The following is a 22,855-nucleotide window of genomic DNA, read 5'->3' as shown; positions in this document are numbered from 1 at the left end:
AGACTCGATGGGCCGAATGGCCTAATTCTGCTCCTACCTCTCATGAACTTGGAATACATTTTATTTTGAAATTGTGTGACCTTGCCACGTAAGAGGCCATTTCATCCATGGAACATCGAACATGACAGAACAGGAACAGGCTACTTGTCCAACAATGCATAAAACAGGCCCTTCACCTCACAATGCCTGTGCAAACATGATGTTAATATTAGCTAATCTCCTGTGTCTTCCCGTGAACTATATCCCTCCATTCCCTGCATTCCCATGTGCCCATGCAAAAACATCTTAAACAGGCCTGTGTTGGCTCTAAATGAAACAATTGTCCTATTTTCATCAAACAAACTTGTCCTATATTCCAATCTCCCCTTTTCCAAGTTGTCCCTTATTAAGGCTCCTCGTGAAACGGCATTTACAAGTATTTCTTTTCACTCTGGGTTGATAAACTGTGGCTGAAACTATTAGTATTTTTTTTAAACACACATCAACTCATGGTTTGTGCAAAAAAAATGTCTACTTCATCCAATATCTGGAGTAAATAAAGCCTAATAATTTCAGGCATGTGGTTCTGAAGACAAATGTACCTGGAAATAATTTCTGTCTAAGTTGGTGCTGAATGGCCTGTTAATGATTTCATAATGTGTGAGGGTTTGATATTGGTCACCCCCATATATGGCAATGATCACCGGGTGAATATAAAACTCACCACTATGCACAACTACACAAGTGTTTTGTTTTTGGTTTCACTGTGTTCTCTTTCATTTCTGCAGGTGATTGTGTTCCTGGTGTTGTGAGCCAGCCTTACTGGAATGTGGCATTGAGCATTTTGACATTCTCTGCCTTCTGGTGAGTTTTCGCTTGGATGCAACCCTTGCGGTAATGGGATTGGGGGAAATTGCTGACAGCAGTGGCATTATTTGACTTCATACTCAGTAGCTGGTAGAGCCGCTGCCTCACACCACCAGAGACCTGGGTTCGATCCTGCCCTCAGGTGCTGTCTGTGTGGAGATTTACGTACTTCCATACTAGGTACTAGGCTTCTGAACGGCCCTTCCATAAGCTATGCGATTCACCTCGACCTCATTGCAGACATTGGACTTTGTCTGTGGAACTGATGCGCTACAATGCTGAGAACTATATTCTGCACTCTGTATCTTCCCCTTTGCTCTACCTATTGTACTGGAGTTTGGCTTGATTGCCTTTATGTATGGTATATCTGATCTGTTTGAAGTGCAAACAAAACAAAGCTTTTCACTGTACCTCGGGACACGTGACAATAAACCTAAACCTTCACCCTGTGAAGATGTGCCGGTTTGTAGATGAATCGGCTCTCTGTAAAATTGCCCCTAGTTTACACTAGCATATGTAGCAGCCGGTCGAATGTTCCATCATTAAATACTCAGTCAAGAGTGTCATATGACCCATCAGCAGAACGATGGAGGGGTTAGGAGGGAGAGATAGATCAGCAATGATTGATTGGCTGAGTATACGCGATGGGCCGAATGGCCTAATTCTGCTCCTATCGCTTATAAACTTAGAATCATAGAAAATGGGTGCAGGAGTAGGCCATTCGGCCCTTCGAGCCAGCATCGCCATTCAATATGATCATGGCTGATCATCCAAATCAGTATCCCGTTCCTGCTTTCTCCCCATATCCCTTGATTTCCTTAGCCTTAAGAGCTCTATCTAACTCTCCCTTGAATACATCCAATGAATTGGCCTCCATTGGCTTCTGACAGGGAATTCCACAAATTAAACTTAACGAAATAATCAGCAAAAACTAAATTATTTGTGACAATTTTGGATTTCTTTTGGTACTAGTGTTGTTATTAACATCCGAGTGAGTATCTAGCCTAGATACTAACTTGGATGTTAATATCAATACTAGTACAAAAAAAATCCCAAATTGTCATAGATAATTTAGTTTTTGCTGATTATTTAGTTCAGTTTAGTGATACCGTGTGGAAACAGGCCCTTCTGCCCACCGAGTCCGTGGTGACCTGCTATCCCCGCACATTTACACTATCACGCACGCACACACACACTTACACACACGACAATTTACAGTTTACAGAAGCCAATTAACCTACGAACCCGCACGTCTTTGGAGTGTGGGAGGAAACCGGAGGTCACGGGAAGAACGTCCAAACTCCGTACAGACAGCACCCGTAGTCAGGATCGAACCCGGGTCTCCGGCTCTGTGAGGCAGCAACTCTACCGCTGGGCCGCCCCAAATATATTTCATATTAATAACCGCTATACTTGTGCAAAATAAAAACCTCTGTGCAACCAGAGCCAGTCCGTATGATCATTGAACAAAGTACATTGTTTATTGATTTGTTAAAATAATATTCATATATTAATAACCACTATACTAGTGCAAGCGCAACCCCTCATCTATTGTGCAACCGAGGCCAAGCTCACCATTATCTGTTGTTCGTTTTCACCAGAGGCTGGTCAATTATTAATGCTTCAACCCAGTTACTATAGCACTGCCAGGTCACAGCAACCGCTGACTCGCATGGTTACACACTGAACACTGTGTCCAACCACCTAGAAGGAGTTGAGAACTGGCACAAATATTCTCAGATAGACACAGAGTGCTGGAGAAACTCAGCGGGACAGGCAGCATCTCTGGACAGAAGGAATGGGTGATGTTTCGGGGTCGAGACCATTTTTCTCTTTCCGATACGGAACATGAACCTCAACCCCCACCTTTGTCGTGTCTTCACCATCCCCCCCCCCCCGACCCCTTCTCGATATTGAACACCCATTCCTTCTCTCCAGAGATGCTGCCTGTCCCGCTGAGTTCCTCCAGCTTTTTGTGTCTATCTTTGGGTTAAACTCTCCCCATTTAGAAAATAATCTACGCCTTTATTCCTACTGCCCGAAACACATGACTTCTGACTTCTGGTGCTGTCTGTACGGGTTCGATCCTGAACTCGGGTGCTGTGTGTACAGAGTTTGTACCTTCTCCCTGTGACCTACATGGGTTTTTTCCGAGATCTCCAATTTCCTCCCACACACCAAAGACGTAGAGGTTTGCAGGTTAATTGGCTTGGTGTAAATGTAAAAGTCCCTGGCATGTGTAGAATAGTGTTAATGTGCGGGGATCGCTGGGTGGTGTGGACTCGGTGGGCCGAAAAGCCTGTTTCCATGCTGATTCTCTAAAGTCTAAAAATTAAACCATCGAAGCGAGTCCCATTTGGTCCGTATGCCTTCGAAACCTTTCCTATTAGAAGGATGAGAGGGTATCTCATGGAAACATATAAGATTGTTAAGGGCTTGGACACGTTAGAGGCAGGAAACATGTTCCCGATGTTGGGGGAGTCCAGAACCCAGGGGCCACAGTTTAAGAATAAGGGGTAAGCCATTTAGAACGGAGACGAGGAAACACTTTTTCTCACAGAGAGTGGTGAGTCTGTGGAATTCTCTGCCTCAGAGGGTGGTGGAGGCCGGTTCTCTGGATGCTTTCAAGAGAGAGCTAGATAGTACTCTTTAAAAATAGCAGAGTCAGGGGATATGGGGAGAAGGCAGGAACGGGGTACTGATTGGGGATGATCAGCCATGAACATATTGAATGGCGGTGCTGGCTCGAAGGGCTGAATGGCCTACTCCTGCACCTATTGTCTATCCATATTCTTTCGCACAAAATGGCACAAAATGCTGGAGTGACTGCCTAGCAGGATCCCTGGAGAGAAGGAATGGGTGACGTTTTGGGTTGAGACCCTTCTTCAGATTTTTAAAAAAAAAATTATTTTATTAGAAGCAATTGTACAAGAATAAAGCAATCGGCATGAGAGTTATATAATTTTCGTACAGCTTCATTTTTAACATTTTATAAATTGATACATAAATCAAAAAAAAAAGAGAAAAAAGGAAAGAATGAAGAACCATTTCCATCAGATGGTTTTGATCGGTGGTGGCGAATATCTCCTCACAGTTGGGCTCATGGCAGTGCAGTGAGGACCCTGGCCACTCAGTATTTTTTTTTCTCTCTCTTCCCCCCCCCCAGGACTCCAGGAGAGCCCAAGCATGGACGAGAAGGAGGCGCCAGCCTTCAGCAGCGAGAAGAAGGAAGGGGCGGAGAGGAGGACGGGCTCGAGCCGCGACAAGCTGCGGGACGAGCAGAAGGCCGGCGGCGGCGGCAGCGGCAGGAGGGAGGGCCTGAAGTCGGCCGAGGAGAAGAAGAAGAGGCAGGAGGACGAGAAGCGGAAAAAGGAAGATGAGAAGCGCAAGAAGAAGGAGGAGGAGAAGCTGAAGGCCGAGGAAGAGCAAAGAAAGAAAGAGGAGGAAGAAAAGAAGAAATTAGAGGAGGAGGAGAAGAAAAAACAGGAGGAGGAGGAGAAGCGGCAGAGAGAGGAAGAAGCAGCACGTCAGAGGTAGCATCGCTGGAGATTTTAACGTTCACTAATGTGGCAAACTGTACTTTGGATCAAGTTTATCATTTTTTAAATACTGTATTATAGTCAGAGCGTCACACAGTGAGGAAATAGGTCCTTCGGCCTAACTTGCCCATACTAGCCAACATATCCCATTTACACTAGTCCCACCTGCCTGCGTTTGCCCATAAACCTCCAAACCTGTCCTATCCATGCACCTGTCTAACTGTTTCTTAAGCGTTGGGATAATCACAGTCTCAACTACCTCTTCCGGCAGCTCGTTCCATACACCCACCACCCTTTGTGTGAGAAAGTTACCCCTCAGATTCCCCCTCCCCCTTCCTCTGGTCCTCGATTACCCTACTCTGGGCAAGAGACTCTGTGCGTCTACCCGATCTATTCCCCTCGTGATTTTATACACCCCCTCATCCTTCTGCTCTTTACCTGTTGCTTTTTTAATAAAACATTCTGCCAACTTTCCTGTGTTTCGGAAGCTGGGGGAAGACCTGATAGAAGTATATAAAACTAGCGAGGGGCATAGATAGGATAGACAGTCAGAACCTTTACCCCCAGCATGGTGAGTATTCACACAGAGGGTGGTGGGTACATGGAACGAGCTGCCAGAGGAGGTAGTTATGGAGTCATAGCCATACAGCGTGGAAACAGGCCCTTCAGCCCACCTCTCCCATGCTGGCCAGCATGCCGCAACTACACTGGTCCTACCTGCCCGCACTTGGCCAATTTCCCTTCAAACCTTTCCGTCCATGTCTTCGTCCCAACAATTTTAATTAACCCAACATATAAGATTATTAAGGGTTTGTACGCGCTGGAGGCAGGAAACATGTTCCCGATGTTGGGGGAGTCCAGAACCAGGGGCCACAGTTTAAGAATAAGGGGTAAGCCATTTAAAACGGAGACGAGGAAACACTTTTTCACACAGAGTAGTGAGTCTGGAATTCTCTGCCTCAGAGGGCGGTGGAGGCCGGTTCTCTGGATACTTTCAAGAGAGAGTTAGATAGGGCGCTCAAAGATGGCGGAGTCACGGTATATGGGGAGAAGGCAGGAACGGGGTACTGATTGTGGATGATCAGCCATGATCACATTGAATGGTGGTGCTGGCTGGAAGGGCCGAATGGCCTACTCCTGCACCTATTGTCTATTGTGCCGCCCTGTATGCATGCCAGAGTTGGCGGATGAAGGCATGGGTGGTACAGCGTTGAGTGGCGGGTGTGAGAGTGAGCTTGTCCTTGTGTTTTGTCCTGCAGGGAGAAGGAGGAGGCGTACCAGTTGCACCAGGAGGCGTGGGAGCGGCACCAGACCCGCCTGGAGCTGCGCAGCAGGAACCAGACCAACCAGGAGAGCCGGCCGGAGGAGAGCTTCTTCACCCGCCTGGACTCCAGCCTGAAGAAGAACACGGCCTTCGTGAAGAAGCTGCGCACCTTGACGGAGCAGCAGCGGGACGCCCTGTCGGGCGACTTCAGCGTCCTCAACCTGAGCAAGTACATCGCCGAGGCCGTGGCCTCCGTGGTGGAGGCCAAGCTCAAGCTGTCCGACGTCAACTGCGCCGTGCACCTCTGCTGCCTCTTCCACCTGCGCTACGTCGACTTCTCGCCGCTCCTGCTGCAGGGCTGGCGCAAGCACTTCGAGGCCCGGCGGGAGGAGAGGACGCCCAACATCAGCAAGCTGCGCACCGACATGCGCTTCATCGCCGAGCTGACCGTCTGCGGCATCTTCACCGACAAGGAGGGGCTGTCGCTGGTCTACGAGCAGCTGAAGAGCATCGTCTACGCCGACCGCGACACCCACTCGCACGTCTCCGTCATCATCAGCTTCTGCCGCCACTGCGGCGACGACGTGGCCAGCCTGGTCACCCGCAAGATGAAGCTGGCCTCCGACAAGTACAGCCTCAGCTTCCCGCCCAGCGACATCATCAGCGCGGAGAAGCAGCAGCCCTTCATGAACCTGCTGCGGGAGTATTTCACCTCGCTCACAAAGCACCTCAAGAAGGACCACCGCGAGCTGCAGAACCTGGAGCGCCAGAACAGGTAGGCCACATTGACCTCCGCATTCGCCGTCAAGTCAGTGGTGTTTTATCATTAATGTTTTATTATTATTAATGTCATTCGTAACTGTCACTGTATGTCATGTTGTTACTTGTGGGCGGAGCACCAAGGCAAATTCCTTGTATGTGAATACTTGGCCAATAAACATATTTACTTACTTAACTGTGGTTAAGAAGGAACTGCAGATGCTGGAAAATCGAAGGTAGACAAAAAATGCTGGAGAAACTCAGCGGGTGCAGCAGCATCTATGGAGCTAAGGAAATAGGTCGATTTTCCCAGATCGACTTTTTAAACAAAACCTATTGTGTGGTTTTTTTAACCACACCTATTGTTTTTTCTTCCCTTGTCGCTTTCATGCTTTCATTTTTTTTCCGGAAACATTGGCAATTCCTTCTCCCCATAGATGCTGCCTCACCCGCTGAGTTACTCCAGCATTTTGTGTCTACCACTGATTGTGATCCATGGGGTGGGCAGTCATGGATCCAGTTGCAGAGGCAAGTGCTGAGTTGTTGGATTATCCCAAGTGGGATAACTCACGGGAGCACCGGACAAGCAAATCGAAGGCAGACACAAAATGCTGGAGTAACACAGCGGGACAGGCAGCATCTCTGGAGAGAAGGAATGGGTGACGTTTCGGGTCGAGACCCTTCTTCAGACTAAAACGTCACCCGTTCCTTCTCTCCAGAGATGCTGCCTGACCCGCTGAGTTACTCCAGCATTTTGAGTCTACCTTCAATGTAAGCCAGCATCTGCAGTTCCATTCATCGCATTTGGTAATCTAAAATGCGGGTGTATTTTGAAGACCCTTCTTCAGACTGTACAGTGTATTATTCTGAAAGAACAATGCATTGCTCTTGCTAGGAATGTCCCAGACTCCAAAACCCATAAAATCGGAAAGCGATTTTTAAATCTAATTCGTAGAAACATAGAAAATAGGTGCAGGAGTAGGCCATTCAGCCCTTCGAGCCTGCACCGCCATTCAATATGATAATGGCTGATCATCCAACTCAGTATCCTGTACCTGCCTTCTCTCCATACCCCCTGATCCCTCTTAACTCCCTCTTAAATATAACCAATGAACTGGCCTCAACTACATTCTGTGGCAGAGAAGTCCCAGCTGATCTGAAATGGCTCAGTGGCGCCACATTGTGGCCAAAGCATGCACCATATGCCGCTGAGAATAGCATTGTTGCATTCATGATATAATTAAGTAATTCATTTTAGATAATCGGCCGAATTGTTATTCAAAAAGATTGTGTTTATGTCGGTCTGTTTCATTCTGTCTGTACTCCAGTTGAGAAAAGGGTTTGAATATTCTGTGATAGCAATTCATTCTTCATCTTCTTGCTTATGGCGTGTACAGCCTAAAGTTGTAGGTTAACTTGTTCTGTTTGATCTTGTTTGTGTACGTCGGGTTGATTGAATTTGTCGGAACAGGGTGGACCATGTGAAGGTTGCAATCTCCTACCCCAGCTATTCATTGTAGTAAATGTTTAAATCAGGGGTCTCCAAACTATGGCCCGCGGGCCACATCCGGCCCGCCATGAGATTTTATCCGGCCCGCTGCAAGCTCTAAACATGTTCCATGTGGCGGGCTATTTAGCGGGTTCTGTGGTAGCGCAGCTTTAGAGTTACAGTGCGGAGATATAGGCCCTTCGGCCCATCGAAGCGATGCCCGTACGCACTAGCACTATCCTACGCACACTCGGGACAAATTCAATAATCCTACAAATGTGAAGTGTTGGAGGAAACCAGAGAACCCACGCAGGTGCAAACTCCCCGTAGTCAGGATGGAACCAGGGTCTCTGGTGCTGTGAGACAGCGACTCTACCACTGTGCCACCGTGCCATTGCTCCTGTGTTGCAAAGCAAGTTGTGTGGAGTGGTAGCGTGAGGTGGGGAGTGGAGTGAGGGGGAAGGGGAGAGCTAGTTGGCGGCAGGGTCGGTGTTTAGCTGTCTCCCCCCCGTGAGTGTGACCTCTCCCCCTCTCCCCACTAGAGAGGGGGGGGGGGGTGGTGGTAGGGGGTAGTATGGCGGGACGACAGATGGCACAATGGGCTAAGTGTTCGGCTGGCAACCGGAAGGTAGCCGGTTCGAATCCCGCTTGGAGTGCATACTGTCGTTGTGTCCTTGGGCAAGACACTTCACCCACCTTTGCCTGTGTGTGAATGTGTGTGAGTGATTGGTGGTGGTCGGAGGGGCCGTAGGCGCAGATTGGCAGCCACGCTTCCGTCAGTCTGCCCCAGGGCAGCTGTGGCTACAGAAGTAGCTTACCACCACCGAGTGTGACTGAGGAGTGAATGAATAATGCGATGTAAAGCGCCTTGAGTATTAGAAAGGCGCTATATAAATCCCATCCATTATTATTATTATTATTATAGTATATTTGGACAGTATCGCCAAGTGAAATTAAGCTGCAGCGTCTGTTAAAACTCAGTGTTGTCCAATTGTTTGCAATGCTCTTGCTTCACTTTGCAAGTGCCTTATTCATTGCTCGCAACAAATTGATGCTTCATTAAAATATCCATGCGCAAAATTGATTCTGCAATTAACTTTAAAAAAATTCTAATTAACACTTTGTGTTTTAAAAAAAACATATTGTTTGCTGTATTTCATGAACATGTCAACCAGTATGGTGTTTAAGAAGGAACTGCAGATGCTGGAAAATCGAAGGGAGACAAAAGTGCTGGAGAAACTCAGCGGGTGCAGCAGCATCTATGGAGCGAAGGAAATGGGCAACGTTTCGGGTCGACACCCGGAAAGCATCTATGGAGCGAAGGAATAGGCGACGTTTCGGGTCGAGACCCGGAAGGGTCTCGACCCGAAACGTCACCTATTCCTTCGCTCCATAGATGCAGCTGCAACCCGCTGAGTTTCTCCAGCACTTTTGTCTACCTTCACCAGTATGGTGGGCCGTTTGACAAACTCTCTGTTTGTGTGTTCCCCCCAGGCGTATTTTGCATTCAAAAGGAGAGCTGAGCGAAGATCGGCACAAGCAGTACGAGGAGTTCGCCACCTCGTACCAGAAGCTGCTGGCAAACACGCAGAGTCTGGCTGATCTACTGGACGAGAACATGCCTGAACTTCCCCTGGATAAATCTGCACAGGAAGGTGAGTGACCCGGGAGAGAGACACAGCGCAGAAACGGGCCCTTCGGCCCACCGGGTCCGTGCCGACCAGCCATCTCACACTCGGGACAATTTTACAATTCACAAAAGCCAATTCACCTGCAAACCAGTCATGCCTACTATTTATTATTAGATTATTTAATGACCACACAGTCAAGCTGGTGGAATTCAGGTTCAGTACAGGATGTTACAAGGTAGGCTGATTCCCGTCAAACATAACATAAAACACAACATCATACAATATACAGTACATGCATGGGGAGGATATGTGCTGTTATCATAGTGTGTTCAGAATTCGGATTGCGTGTGTGTAAAAACTGTTTTTAAATCGAGATGTCTTGGCGGGCAGTGAGCTGTAGCGCCTTCCTGATGGCAGCAGGTGGAAGATGTGGTGAGCTGGGTGGGAGGGATCAGAGATGATTTTCTTCACCCTTGACACGGACTATGTTCTGTTGTGCTGAAGCAAAGCAAGAATTTCATTGTCCTATCAGGGACACACGACAATAAACTCTCTTGAATCTTGAACCTTGAACCTTGAAACCCGCACGTCTTTGGAGTGTGGGAGGAAACCGGAGTACCCGGGGCAAAACCCACACAGGTCACGGGGAGAACGTACAGACTCCGTACAGACAGCCCCCGTAGTCAGGATGGAACCCGGGTCTCCAGCTCTACCCACTGCCACCTGAGGTAGCGAATAATGTGTGATCTCTAGTATTTGTTCGTATTGAGATCACAGCTTTGGATGGTTTAGTTTAGTTTATTGGGACAGGTACAGTGAAAAGCATTTTGTTGCGTGCTGTCCAGTCAGCGATTACAATGAGGCTGCCCACAATGTACAGATACAGTCTAGAGGGTATCACGTTTAGTGCAAAATAAAGTCCAGTACAGATTGTTCAAAGGTCTTCAGTTTGGGAAGATGGGAGGTCAGGACTGCTCTCTAGTTAGTGATAGGGCAAGTCGATGGAAGGGAGGTTGGTTTGTGTGACGGTCTGGGCTGCGTCCACAACTCTTGGATGGAGCTGTTCCCAAACCAGGCTGTTATGCTAAAGATGATGTGTTGGTCAAAACCTTGGTGGACATTTGTACCATAAATCAGAGCCATCATAAACATTCTTCCGTTTTTTATTGTTCCAATATAAAAAGATTTAGTGAGCTATCTTGAGATCGTTAGCTAGAGCGGCACTCTGGTGCAGCGGGTAGAGCCGTTGCCTCACAGCGTCAGAGACCTCTGGTGCTGTCTTTGTGGAGTCCATGTGATTGTATAGGGTGCTCCAGTTAACTTTCACCTCCCATAGATGTGAGGGTTTGTTGTTGAATTGTCAGCTGAAGATGACCCCTAGTGGGCAAACACAGAACACGTGTGAACAGGTGGGCGATTGTCGGCATGGACTCGGTGGGCCGAAGGGCCTGTTTCCATGTTGTATCTCTAAACTAAACTAAGACAAAAAACTAACTCTACTGACCAACTCGAGTGGCTCAGTCCAGCATTTGAATCCTGCAGTGCAATTTGTGATTCTAAATTGGTAAAATTCTAACCTCCATTTTACAGCCTTCCACTAGGTGTCACTGAAAGACTGGCTGGGGTTCAGAGCCAGAACACAAAGTGCTGGAGTAACTCAGTGGGTCAGGCAGCATCTGTGGAGGGAATTTTTGTTTCCAATTTCAAAATCAACTTTATTCGAGAAATATATATATATAATACATGATCCACACAAGGCACCATTCGACATTCTCGGAGGCTATACATACATTCAATACAGTTTCCTCTAATCACAATTTTACCCCACACCCTTGCCACTCATGTGGCCCACTGGCGTGGAATCCCCTCCCTTATTTTGAGGGGCGTCTCCACCACACCTTGCCCCCCCCCCCCCCATGTCCAGCAGCGGAAGGAACCTAGACTGTGGTCCTTCCCCCACCGAACCTTGCAAACAAGAATTTCATTGTCCTATCTGAGACACATGACAATAAACTCACTTGACTTGGCGTTGGCTGCACCGAGCTTCAGTGCGTCCCTCAGCACGTACTCCTGCAGTCTGGAGCGGTGAGGGAATGGACAGATGATGTTTAGGCTCGGGACCCTTCTTCAGACTGCCAGTGGGGGGGGTGGGGGGTAGAAAGCTGGTAGAGACAAGTGGGGGCGGGACAAAGCCTGGCGAGTGATAGGTGGGTACAGGTCAGGGGGATGATGGGCAGATTGGTGGAGTAAGTGACAACGGTTGGAGGTAAAACATAGAAACATAGAAACATAGAAATTAGGTGCAGGAGTAGGCCATTCGGCCCTTCGAGCCTGCACCGCCATTCAATATGATCATGGCTGATCATCCAACTCAGTATCCCGTACCTGCCTTCTCTCCATACCCTCTGATCCCCTTAGCCACAAGGGCCACATCTAACTCCCTCTTAAATATAGCCAATGAACTGGCCTCGACTACCCTCTGTGGCAGGGAGTTCCAGAGATTCACCACTCTCTGTGTGAAAAAAGTTCTTCTCATCTCGGTTTTAAAGGATTTCCCCCTTATCCTTAAGCTGTGACCCCTTGTCCTGGACTTCCCCAACATCGGGAGCAATCTACCTGCATCTAGCCTGTCCAACCCCTTAAGAATTTTGTAAGTTTCTATAAGATCCCCTCTCAATCTCCTAAATTCTAGAGAGTATAAACCAAGTCTATCCAGTCTTTCTTCATAAGACAGTCCTGACATCCCAGGAATCAGTCTGGTGAACCTTCTCTGCACTCCCTCTATGGCAATAATGTCCTTCCTCAGATTTGGAGACCAAAACTGTACGCAATACTCCAGGTGTGGTCTCACCAAGACCCTGTACAAAAAGGGGACAAAGGGGTGTCGGATACGGTGGGAAGAGGAGGGGTGAAATGTAAAGCCGGAAGGAGGGATACAGGTGATGGGATGGGGGAAGGGGCGGGATTACGGGAGCAATGGGTGCACACAGGGGTGGTGGGGTGTGAGGTAACACGAACAATGGAAGTCAATAGTTTCACTGAAGCCAAAAATGAAATACAATGTTGGAGTAAGCAGCGGGTCAGGCAGTGTTGCTGGGGATCATGAACAGGTGACGTTTTGGATTGGGACCCTTCTTCAGACTGACTATTTCTGTACACTTGCTAATCGACGATATGCTTGGGTATGGCAATACCGTATCGGACTGCGTGTTATGGGCCTGTCCCACTTGGGCAACTTTTTAGGCGACTACAGGAGACTGTGGTCGCCGGGGTGTCGCCTGTATGGTCGTGAGTAGTCTCCTCAGTCACCCAAGGAGTCGTAACATCTTTCTGGTCGGCGAAAAATTTTCAACATGTTGAACATTTTTCGCCGACAGTGGCGACCTTGTGTTTGACGCCAAATGAGCGTAGCTTGACGTAGGTGCTGCCGTAGGTTGTTGCCAGGTTAATGTAGGCAGTCCGCAGAATGTCGTAGGGTGTCGGCAGGTTAATGTGGGCAGTCGACAGGTGACGCAGGTTGTCGCCGGTGCTGACCGGTGAATTTCAATGTCTTATTCACCGGCGGTCGCCTAAAAAATCGCCTAAGTGGGACAGGCCCATGAGAAAATAATTCCACTGTGTGTTTGTACATGTGACATTAAAGGACTGTTGAAGCACTGAACCGGTGGAGCTTAACTATTTACTGTTCTTACTTCTGACAGAACACGGCACTGGTATAGACATCTTCACTCCCGGGAGGCCTGGAGAATATGACCTCGATGGCGGGATATGGGAGGACGAAGATGCACGCAACTTCTACGAGAACCTCATTGACCTGAAAGCCTTTGTGCCTGCCATCTTATTCAAAGACAATGACAAGAATGCGCAGAATAAAGATGGCAACAAAGAAGATCCAAAAGGTAAACAAGTATTTGGTGCCTGACAAAGATCCCCGTATACATTGGAGTGTAATTCATGGAGCGTCACGGTGGCGCAGCGGTAGAGTTGCTGCTCTACAGCGCCAGAGATCCTGGTCCGCTGTAACCAACCTGATCTCCCGGTGGCTCAGCACTTCAACTCCCCCGCCCATTCTGTCCTGGGCCTCCTCCATTGCCAGAGTGAGCACCACCGGAAACTGGAGGAGCAGCACCTCATCTTCCGCTTGGGCAGTCTGCACCCCGGTGGCCTGAACATTGATTTCTCCAATTTCCGGTAGCCCTTGCTGTCTCCTCCCCTTCTCAGCTCTCCCTCAGCCCTCTGGCTCCTCCTCTTCCTTTCTTCTTCTCGCCCCCCCCCCTACCCTGCATCAGTCTGAAGAAGGGTTTCGGCCCGAAATGTTGCCTATTTCCTTCGCTCCATAGATGCTGCCGCACCCGCTGAGTTTCTCCAGCAATTTTGTCTACCTGAGACCCTAGTACGTTCCTGACCGCGGGTACTGGCTGTACGGAGTTTGCCCATTCTTCCTGTGACCTGTGTGGGTTTTCTCCGGGTGCTCCGGTTCCCTCCCACACTCCGAAGGCGTACAAGCTTGTAGATGAATTGGGTTTGATAAAATTGTTCCTAGTGTGTGGGATAGTGTTAATAATGTATGGGAGATCACTGATCGGTGTGGACTCGATGGGCCGAAGGGCCTGTTTCCATGCTGTGACTTTACACTAAAGTCTAACGGGCCTGTCCCACTTAGGAGACCTAAACAGCAACCTCTGGTGACCTTGCCCGCCACCCAAGGTTTCCATGAGGTCACCGGAGGTTTTGGTCACTCTCCCTAATGGTGGAAAGTGGTTCCCGCGTGGTCGAGGCTTCATCTAGGTTGCTGCTATTTTCTCATCATGATTAAAACCGGCCTCGACTAAAAATAGGTTGCCGTTTTAAAAATGGATCGGTTTTTAGTCGCAGGTCTAGTCAAAGCCGGATTTCTTCATAGTCGAGGAAGGTTTTCAACATGTGCGTGGGAGGTGGTAGGAGGTTGCAGGTCACCTCGACTTTTATTTTTTTTTTTGGGTGGCGGGCAATGTTGCTGTTTAGGTCTCCTAAGTGGGACAGGCTCTTAAAGGAGCTTCTTGTGTATTGTCTCTTCATCCATTCGAAGGGGAAGAAATGTCTTATTTGGGTGGGATGGCAGACCTGTAGAAGATAATTTATATGTTTTATTTTAACAGTATCGACATAACTGTATTTGCATTAAAATTTAAAATCGTAAAAGTTAATTGAAAGTGTGACAATAGACAATAGGTGCAGGAGTAGGCCATTCAGCCCTTCGAGCCAGCACCGCCTTTCAATGTGATCATGGCTGATCATCCACAATCAGTACCCCATTCCTGCCTTCTCCCCATATCCCCTGACCCCACTATCTTTAAGAGCCCTATCTAGCTCTCTCTTGAAAGTATCCAGAAAACCGGCCTCCACCGCCCTCTGAGGCAGAGAATTCCACAACTCTCAACTCACAACTCTCAGTGTGAAAAAGTGTTTCCTCGTCTCCGTTCTGTGCGCGTGTGTCGAGTAGATTTGGCTTCAACACCTCCCAGTTAACCTGCACGCACGCTGGAGAATGGTGGGCGAGGTCACACACAGAGTTGGTAACACCCGGCGTAACTAGTTTGTGCCGGCACATTCAGACAAAGGGGAATGGAGAAGACAAGCAGCTGGCGGGCTGGCTGGCGGGCTGGCTGGCTGGCGGGCTGGCTGGCGGGCTGGCTGGCTGGCGGGCTGGCTGGCCACATGTTGTCTGTCGTCAGGCAGCGCTAAAGGGAAGCGGTTAATTATTAAGTTGAAATAACTTCCGAGAATAACCAAGTACAGCTCTGACTCTACATAGAACGCAGAACAGTACAGCACAGGAACAGGTCCTTCGTGCCGAGCATGATTCCAAGCTCAACTAATTTCCTCTGCCTTTTCTCACAGGGAGGTGTGTGAGTCTGTGGAATTCTCTGCCTCACAGGGCGGTGGAGGCCAGTTCTCTGGATACTTTCAAGAGAGAGCTAGACAGAGTTCTTAAAGATAGCGGCTCTTAAAGATAGCTAGATAGGGCTCTTAAAGAACTAGTGTAGAGAGCTAGATAGAGCTCTTAACGATAGCGGAGTCAGGGGATATGGGGAGAAGGCAGGAACAGGGTACTGATTGTGGATGATCAGCCATGATCACATTGAATGGCGGTGCTGGTTTGGAGGGCCGAATGGCCTGCTCCTGCACCTATTGTCTAGACTACACGTGACCATGTCCCTCCATTCCCTGCATATCCAGGTAATATGCCTATCCACGTGCCTATCCAAAAGCCTCTTAAATGCCACCATCGTATCTGTCCCCACCACCCTATGAGTGTAAAAACATACTCCGCACATCTCCGGTAAACCCTTCCCCTCTGTGGCCCCCAGTCTTTGACAGTTCCACTCTGGGTAAAAGCTTCTGACTGTCTACCCAATCTATGCCTCTCTGCAGGTAGACAAAAATGCTGGGGAAACTCAGCGGGTCAGGCGGCATCTGTGGAGAACATGGATAGGTGACGTGTTGGGTCGGAAGCTTTCTTCACAGTGATTCTGTTGGGGGGAAGAAAGGGGGAGACAAGGGGCGGGGCGAAGCTCGGAGAGTGATAGGTGGATGCAGGTGAGGTGAGAGGGCTCGATAGGCAGGTGGTTGGGCAAAGGCCAGAGATGAATAGACGAAAGGTTTATGACAAGGCTAGAAGAGATAAGAATTGTGAAGCCAGAGGAAGGAATACCAGTGGAAGTGAGGGGGATGCTGGAGATATGGGAGTGAGTCCAGGTTGGCCACATAGAAAATGGTTTGTTTGTAGGTAAAATTGGAGAATTCAAGCTTCACCATTAGATTATTTGGCCATTTTAAATGTCTTGTTTTGGGATAACACTGCAAATAACATCCACATTTACAAATTCCCCCAGTTATTGACGTGCAAACTTCTTGACGCAGATTCTAAGGAGGCGAAAGATGCGAAGGATGTGAAAGACTCTAAAGACTTGGCCGCTACGGAAGAGCTGGAGCTGGAACTGGAGAACTTGGATATTAATGATGACATAATAGAAGAAGAAGTAGCAGATGAAACAGAAGATCTTAGCCAGAAGCTTCTGGAGGAACACGGTAACGTTATGTTTTAATGTGAACTGCCGGCTATTACACCTTTGTCTTTGGCATGTGATGGTTCCCTTGTTTGCAGCGAATGAAAGAATTGTTGTTGACAAAGAAAGCTTGGGAGAAAGTGCCCATGTTTTCTTCAGGTGTAAATTTGCATTTCATTCATCAATTATATTTTTTTGGGGGGGGGGGGGGGAGGTTTATGTTTTATTCATTTAACGCGAGCCTGAAATGTTGATGTTGGACAAAGAGCTTCCAATTAGTTTCATACCAGACCATCCTGTAAAGGACAAGCAGACAGAATAAGATGGAAGATGGAGCAACAAAACAGAATGTTTGCATCTTGTCTGGCTTGATCATATTCATAAGTAATAGGAGCAGAATTAGGCCATTCGGCCCATCAAGTCTGCTCCATCATTCAATCATGGCTGATCTATCTCTCCCTCCTAACCCCATTCTCCTGCCTTCTTCCCATAACCCCCGACACCCGTATGAACCAAGAATCTATTTCTGCTTTAAAAATATCCACTGAGTCGGCCACCACGTCCTTCTGTGGCAAAGAATTCCACAGATTCACCACCCTCTGACCAAAGAAATTCCCTCTCATCTCCTTCCTAAAGGAACGTCCTTTTATTCTGAGGCTGTGACCTCTGGTCCTAGACTCTCCCACTAGTGGAAACATCCTCTCCATATCCACTCTATCCAAGCTTTTCACTATTCGGTAAGTTTCAATGAGGGTCCCCCGCCCTCATTCCTCTAAACTCCAGCGAGGGCAGGCCCAGTGCTGTCAAACGCTCATCCCGTTAACCCCATTCATTCCTGGGATGTGGCAGAGGATGAATGTTTAAGGTGAGAGAGACAACATTTAACGGGAACCTGAGGGGCAACATTTTCACACAGAGGAAGCTGGGTGTATGGAACAAACTGCCAGAGGAGGTAGTTGAGGAAGTTTCTATAAGGGACCTGACACAAAACGTCACCTATCCTCTGTGGAGAACATGGATAGGTGACGTTTCACAGAGTGCTGGAGTAACTCACAGTGTGTTAGGCAGCATCTCTGAAGAACATGGATATGTGACGTTTTGGACCCGAAATGTCACCTATTCCTTCGCTCCATAGATGCTGCCTAACCCGCTGAGTTTCTGCAGCATTTTTGTCCACCTAATAACATTAGGTACTCTGGTGAATCCTTCACCATCTAGATTTGAACACTTGCCCAAAGTAAAGGGCGCTTCTCATAAGGAACTCTGCTAACCAGTTAGTGGTGGAAGCTGCTGAGCAATATCTGGCTGGCTGCAGGCACATTGACTGGGCTTGTCTGTCTGGTTCTAAAGAATGCGGGAACACCCGTCGCCACTCCTTGCATTCGCAGCTGCAGCTTGTTGTGGTGCAGCTGCTCAATGCAGTTCAATGACTCAAGGCATTGCATTGGGAAGACTAGGAAGCACAATTTGACATTGGGCCGTGTAGGGAATGTTCATCGAAAGAAACCGATCGAGGAAGGAAAGACTATGGACAATAGGTGCAGGAGTAGGCCATTCGGCCCTTCAATCACTGTGATCATGGCTGATCATCCACAATCAGTACCCCGTTCCTGCCTCCTCCCCACATCCCTTGATTCCGCTATCTTTAAGAGCTCGATCAAAAGGGCCTGTCCCACTTTCACGACCTAATTCACGACCTCTGCCTAGTTTTCCCTTGAAACCGGAGCACCCGGAGGAAAGTCGTGGTCGCAGGAAGAACGTGCAAACTCCACAAAGCCACGGAGATCCGGATCAAACCCGGATCTCTGGCACTGAGGCAGTGACCTACCAGGTGTGGCATGGTGGTGCAGCGGTAGAGCAGCTGCCTTACTACACCAGAGACCCGGGTTCAATCCTGACTACGGGCGCTGTTTGTACGGAGTTTGTACGTTCTCCCTGTGGCCTGCGTGGGTTTTCTCCGGGTGCTCCGGTTTCCCCCCCTACACTCTGAAGACGTGCAGGTTTGTAGGTTAATTGGTTTCTGTAAATTGTCCCGAGTGCATGTGGGATAGAACTAGTGTATCAACCTATCAGTTTTATTCGTCACTTGCACATAAAGTTTTCTACTTTTAGGCAGGAGATGAGGAGGAATTTATTTGGATAGACACACAATGCTGGAGTAACTCAGCGGGACAGGCAGCATCTCTGGGTGACGTTTCGGGTCGAGACCATTCAGAATTAATTTAACCAGGAATTTCTTTAGTCAGAGGGTGGTGAATCTGTGGAATTCATTGCAACACGGTGGCGCAGCGGTAGAGTTGCTGCCTTACAGTGCCAGAGACCCGGTTTTGATCCTGACTACGGGTGCTGTCTGTACGGAGTTTGTACGTTCTCCCTGTGACCTGCATGAGCTTTCTCTGAGTCAGTTTCCTCCCACACTCCAAAGTCGCACAGGTTTGTAGGTTAATCGGCTTTGTATAAATGTAAGTTGTCCCTCGTGTGTGTAGGATAGTGTTAGTGTGCAGGGATCGCTAGTCTGTGCAGACACGGTGGGCTGAAGGGCCTGTTTCCGTGCTGTGTCTCTAAATCTAATAAATACTGCTGTGGAGGCCAAGTCAATGGATTTTTTTTACAGCCAAGGTTATCAGATTCTTGATTACTACAGGTGTCGGGGGTTATGGGGAGAAGGGGTTGAGATGGAAAGATAGATCAGCTATGATTGAATGTCGGAGTGGACCCGATGGGCCGAATGGCCTAATTCTGCACCGAGAACGTATATCTGACTGTCAAAAGCGTAGATGCCTTTACCTTCTGGGTGAATGTTGGCGGTTGCGTTGCAGAGCAAGACGAAGAGGAAACCAGCACGGGGTCTCACCTGAAGCTGATCGTAGATGCCTTCCTGCAGCAGCTCCCAAACTGTGTCAACCGTGACCTGATAGACAAGGTCAGTCCCCGACGTGTGAACCTGCAGCGCTCTCTGTCGGTGCTTCAATCAAAGAATTCCACGGTGCCTTGTCACATGTGACGAAGTAGTCCATTCCATTCAATGTTTGAGAAAGAACTGCAGATGCTGGAAAAATAGAAGGGAGACACAAAATGCTGGAGTAACTCAGCAGGTGAGGCAGCATCTATGGAGAGAAGGAATAGGTGACGTTTCGGGTCGAGACCCGGAAGGGTCTCGACCCGAAACATCACCTATTCCTTCTCTCCATAGATGCTTTCCGGGTCTCGACCCGAAACGTCACCTATTCCTTTGCTCCATAGATGCTATCCGGGTCTCGATCCGAAACGTCACCTATTCCTTCGCTCCACAGATGCTGCCTCACCCGCTGAGTTTCTCTCCATAAATCAGTGGTTCTTAACCTTTTTGGCACCAGTAAGCGCATACGCGAACAAAATACTCTATGTGGCATGTACCTTTCATCTCCTTTCTAAAGGAACATCCTTTAATTCTGAGGCTGTGCCCCCTGGTCCCAGACTCTCCCACTAGTGGAAACATCCTCTCCACATCCACTCTATCCAGGCCTTTCACTATTCGGCAAGTTTCAATGAGGTCCCTCATCCCCTCATCCTTCTAAACTCCAGCGAGTACAGGCCCAGAGCCGTCAAACTCTCATCATATGTTAACCCAATCATTCCTGGGGTCATTCTCGTAAACCTCTCCGCTCCTCTGGACCCTCTTCAGCACCAGCACATCCTTCCTCAGATGTGGGGCTCAACACTGTTCACAATACTCCCATTTCTTACATGGAAACTTGTAGCTGGTGCCTCAGATGGGAATGTTTAGGTTTATCATCGTCGCATGTACTGAGGTACGGCAAAAAGCTTTGTTTTGGCAGCTGTGCAATCAGATAATTCTACATATAAATACAATCAAGTCAAACTCGGGTACAACAGATAGAACAAAAGGGAAGATACAGAGTGTAGAATATATTCGGGCTGTGTTGGATGAGATTACCAGGGGTGAGAATAGTAAATGATCACTCAATCAATCAAAGACTTTATTGTCATTCAAACATACACCAACAAATGCAAATCTGAACAAAATGTCGTTGCTTCTGGCCACATAAGATAACAAAAGGATAAAATAGATAAAAAGATAAAATAGATAAAAAGATAAAACAGATAATAGTGGCGGCACATTTGTGGAATTCAAGAGTCTGATGGCTCGGGGGGAAAATCTGGCCGTTCTGCTCCTTATACTGTGATACCTTTTACCCGAGGGAAGCAGAGTGAACAGTCCGTGATGGAGATGTGTGGGGTCTTTTATAATGCTGTTGGTTTAGTTTAGTAGAGATACAGCATGGAACCAGGCCCTTCAGCCCGCTGAGCCCATGCCGACCTTCAGTCGCACTAGTTCCATGTGATCCCACCTAAGCATCACCTCCCTACACACTATGGGGGGATGAACAGAGGCCAATTCTCGTACACATCTGCATATATCTGGGATGTGGGTGGAAAGTGAAGCACCCGGAGGAAACCCACGTGGTTCTACTTGCAGGGATTGTATTTATGTGGAGTATCATCTGATTTGATTGGATATCATGGAAAGCAAAGCTCTTCACAGTACCTCGGTACATCTGATAATAAAAGCCTAAATCGGGAGCTGAATTTGGAACTCCAGTCATACTTCCAGTTCTTCCCCCCCCCCCCCCCTCCACCCCCACATCAGTTTGAAGAAGGGTCTCGACCCGAAACGTCACCCATTCCTTCTCTCCATAGATGCTGCCTCACTCGCTGAGTTACTCCAGCATTTTGTGTCTACCTTTGATTTTTTCCAGCATCTGTAGTTCATTCTAAAGCCCCTGTCCCACTGTAAGAGGTAATTCACGCGTTCTCCCGAGTTTTCCACTGATTCGAACTCGGAGAATGTCCGTAGCGGATCCGTAGGAGTTTGTGGATGTCTCGTAGCGGCTCATAATGCTAACAGTAGGTACTCGGGAAATCCGGTAAACTCGGGACGTTTTTTCATCCATGTAAAAAATGTCCACGAGTAAAGAAATACTCGTGATGAAAAAAACCTTTACTTTTTTCTCGTACGAGCCGCTACGAGACATCCACGGACTCCTACAGACCCGCTACAGACATTCTCCGAGTTCGAATCGGGGGGGGAACTCGGGAGAACTCATACAGTGGGACAGGGGCTTTAAACACTTGCAGTACAAGTGGTTGGTCCAATTCGAGACCACACACAGCAGCAACAGCGGCTGAATTGAAAAGCTCTTGAACCAACAATAACTTCTGATTCTTTCACCCAGGCTGCGATGGATTTCTGCATGAACATGAACACGAAGGCAAACCGGAGGAAACTGGTGCGGGCACTGTTCACTGTACCCAGACAGAGGTTGGTGTCAATAATGTTGTCGTGCTCTTTCTCAACCGCTGCAGAGAGGAACCCATGTCAAAGCAGCCCAGACAGCACCAAGATAGCAGCTTGGCTGCTCCTTACACCACTGACAGTACGCACGCACGCACGCACGCATACACACACACGCATACACACACACGTACATACACGCGTACACACACACGCACGCACGCAATTGGCGGAGTAATTGCTGGAGTAACTCAACTGGGCAGGCTGCATCTCTCGAGAGAAGGAGAAACAAAATGGGTGACATTTCGGGTCGAGACCCTTCTTCAGACACAGACTGATTGTATTTTATTCTCTCCTCCACCCTCCCCAACTACAATCAGTCTGAAGAAGGGACTCGACCCGAAACGTCACCTATCTATGTTCCACAGACTCACAACTCTGTGTGGAAAAAGTGTTTCCTCGTCTCCATTCTAAATGGCTTACTCGTTATTGTGGACAGTTCGGGTAGAAGAGCCTCTTCGACAGACTGACCTGCTGAGTTACTCCAGCACTTTGTGTCTTTTTCTCATAGTTTGTATTTTCTGCAGTTCCTTGTGTTCCAATGCTTGCAGCGTAGGCAGCCTTTGTATTGCGAGAGTGACCGGGTAGAATCTAGTTCCTCCTCCATAAGGGCCTGTCCCACTTTCACAACCTATTTCACTGCCTTTTTTACTCGTGGACATTTTTCATCAGGCTAGAAAAACGCCCCGACCTACTTGATGCCACAGGTACGTACGACTAGCATCGCGACCTCTACGGCCTACCTACGACCTCGTGACGACCATGATGCGAGTATAAGTCAAGGGCAAACTCGGCAGAGGTCGTGAATTAGGTTGTGAAAGTGGGACTGGCCCTTTAAGGGCGATCACGGTGGTGCAGCAGTAGAGTTGCTGCCATACAGCAAACAATGCAGCGCCAGAGACCCGGGTTCGATCCCGACCAC

General features: G+C 48.3%; 1 protein-coding gene across 5 annotated transcripts in view; it reads left to right on the top strand.

Annotated features, from left to right (window-relative positions):
- Window positions 1–22,855, top strand: part of upf2 (UPF2 regulator of nonsense mediated mRNA decay) — an 85,191-nt gene that overhangs the window by 5,839 nt on the left and 56,497 nt on the right. For 4 of the 5 annotated variants that reach the window (XM_033040174.1, XM_033040178.1, XM_033040175.1 and 1 more), the window contains exons 3-10: window positions 768–843; window positions 4,013–4,379; window positions 5,645–6,424; window positions 9,392–9,552; window positions 13,230–13,427; window positions 16,432–16,599; window positions 19,397–19,500; window positions 21,815–21,900. In XM_033040174.1, the coding sequence (XP_032896065.1) occupies window positions 4,033–4,379; window positions 5,645–6,424; window positions 9,392–9,552; window positions 13,230–13,427; window positions 16,432–16,599; window positions 19,397–19,500; window positions 21,815–21,900 (1,844 nt within the window). In that variant the 5' untranslated portion in view covers window positions 768–843; window positions 4,013–4,032. The remainder of the gene's footprint in view (window positions 1–767; window positions 844–4,012; window positions 4,380–5,644; window positions 6,425–9,391; window positions 9,553–13,229; window positions 13,428–16,431; window positions 16,600–19,396; window positions 19,501–21,814; window positions 21,901–22,855) is intronic. The other variant, XM_033040176.1, reaches the window with a different exon arrangement.

Source organism: Amblyraja radiata, chromosome 21, assembly GCF_010909765.2.
Source record: "Amblyraja radiata isolate CabotCenter1 chromosome 21, sAmbRad1.1.pri, whole genome shotgun sequence".
Lineage (NCBI taxonomy): Eukaryota > Metazoa > Chordata > Chondrichthyes > Rajiformes > Rajidae > Amblyraja > Amblyraja radiata.
This window is presented reverse-complemented; position numbering and strand designations above follow the sequence as displayed.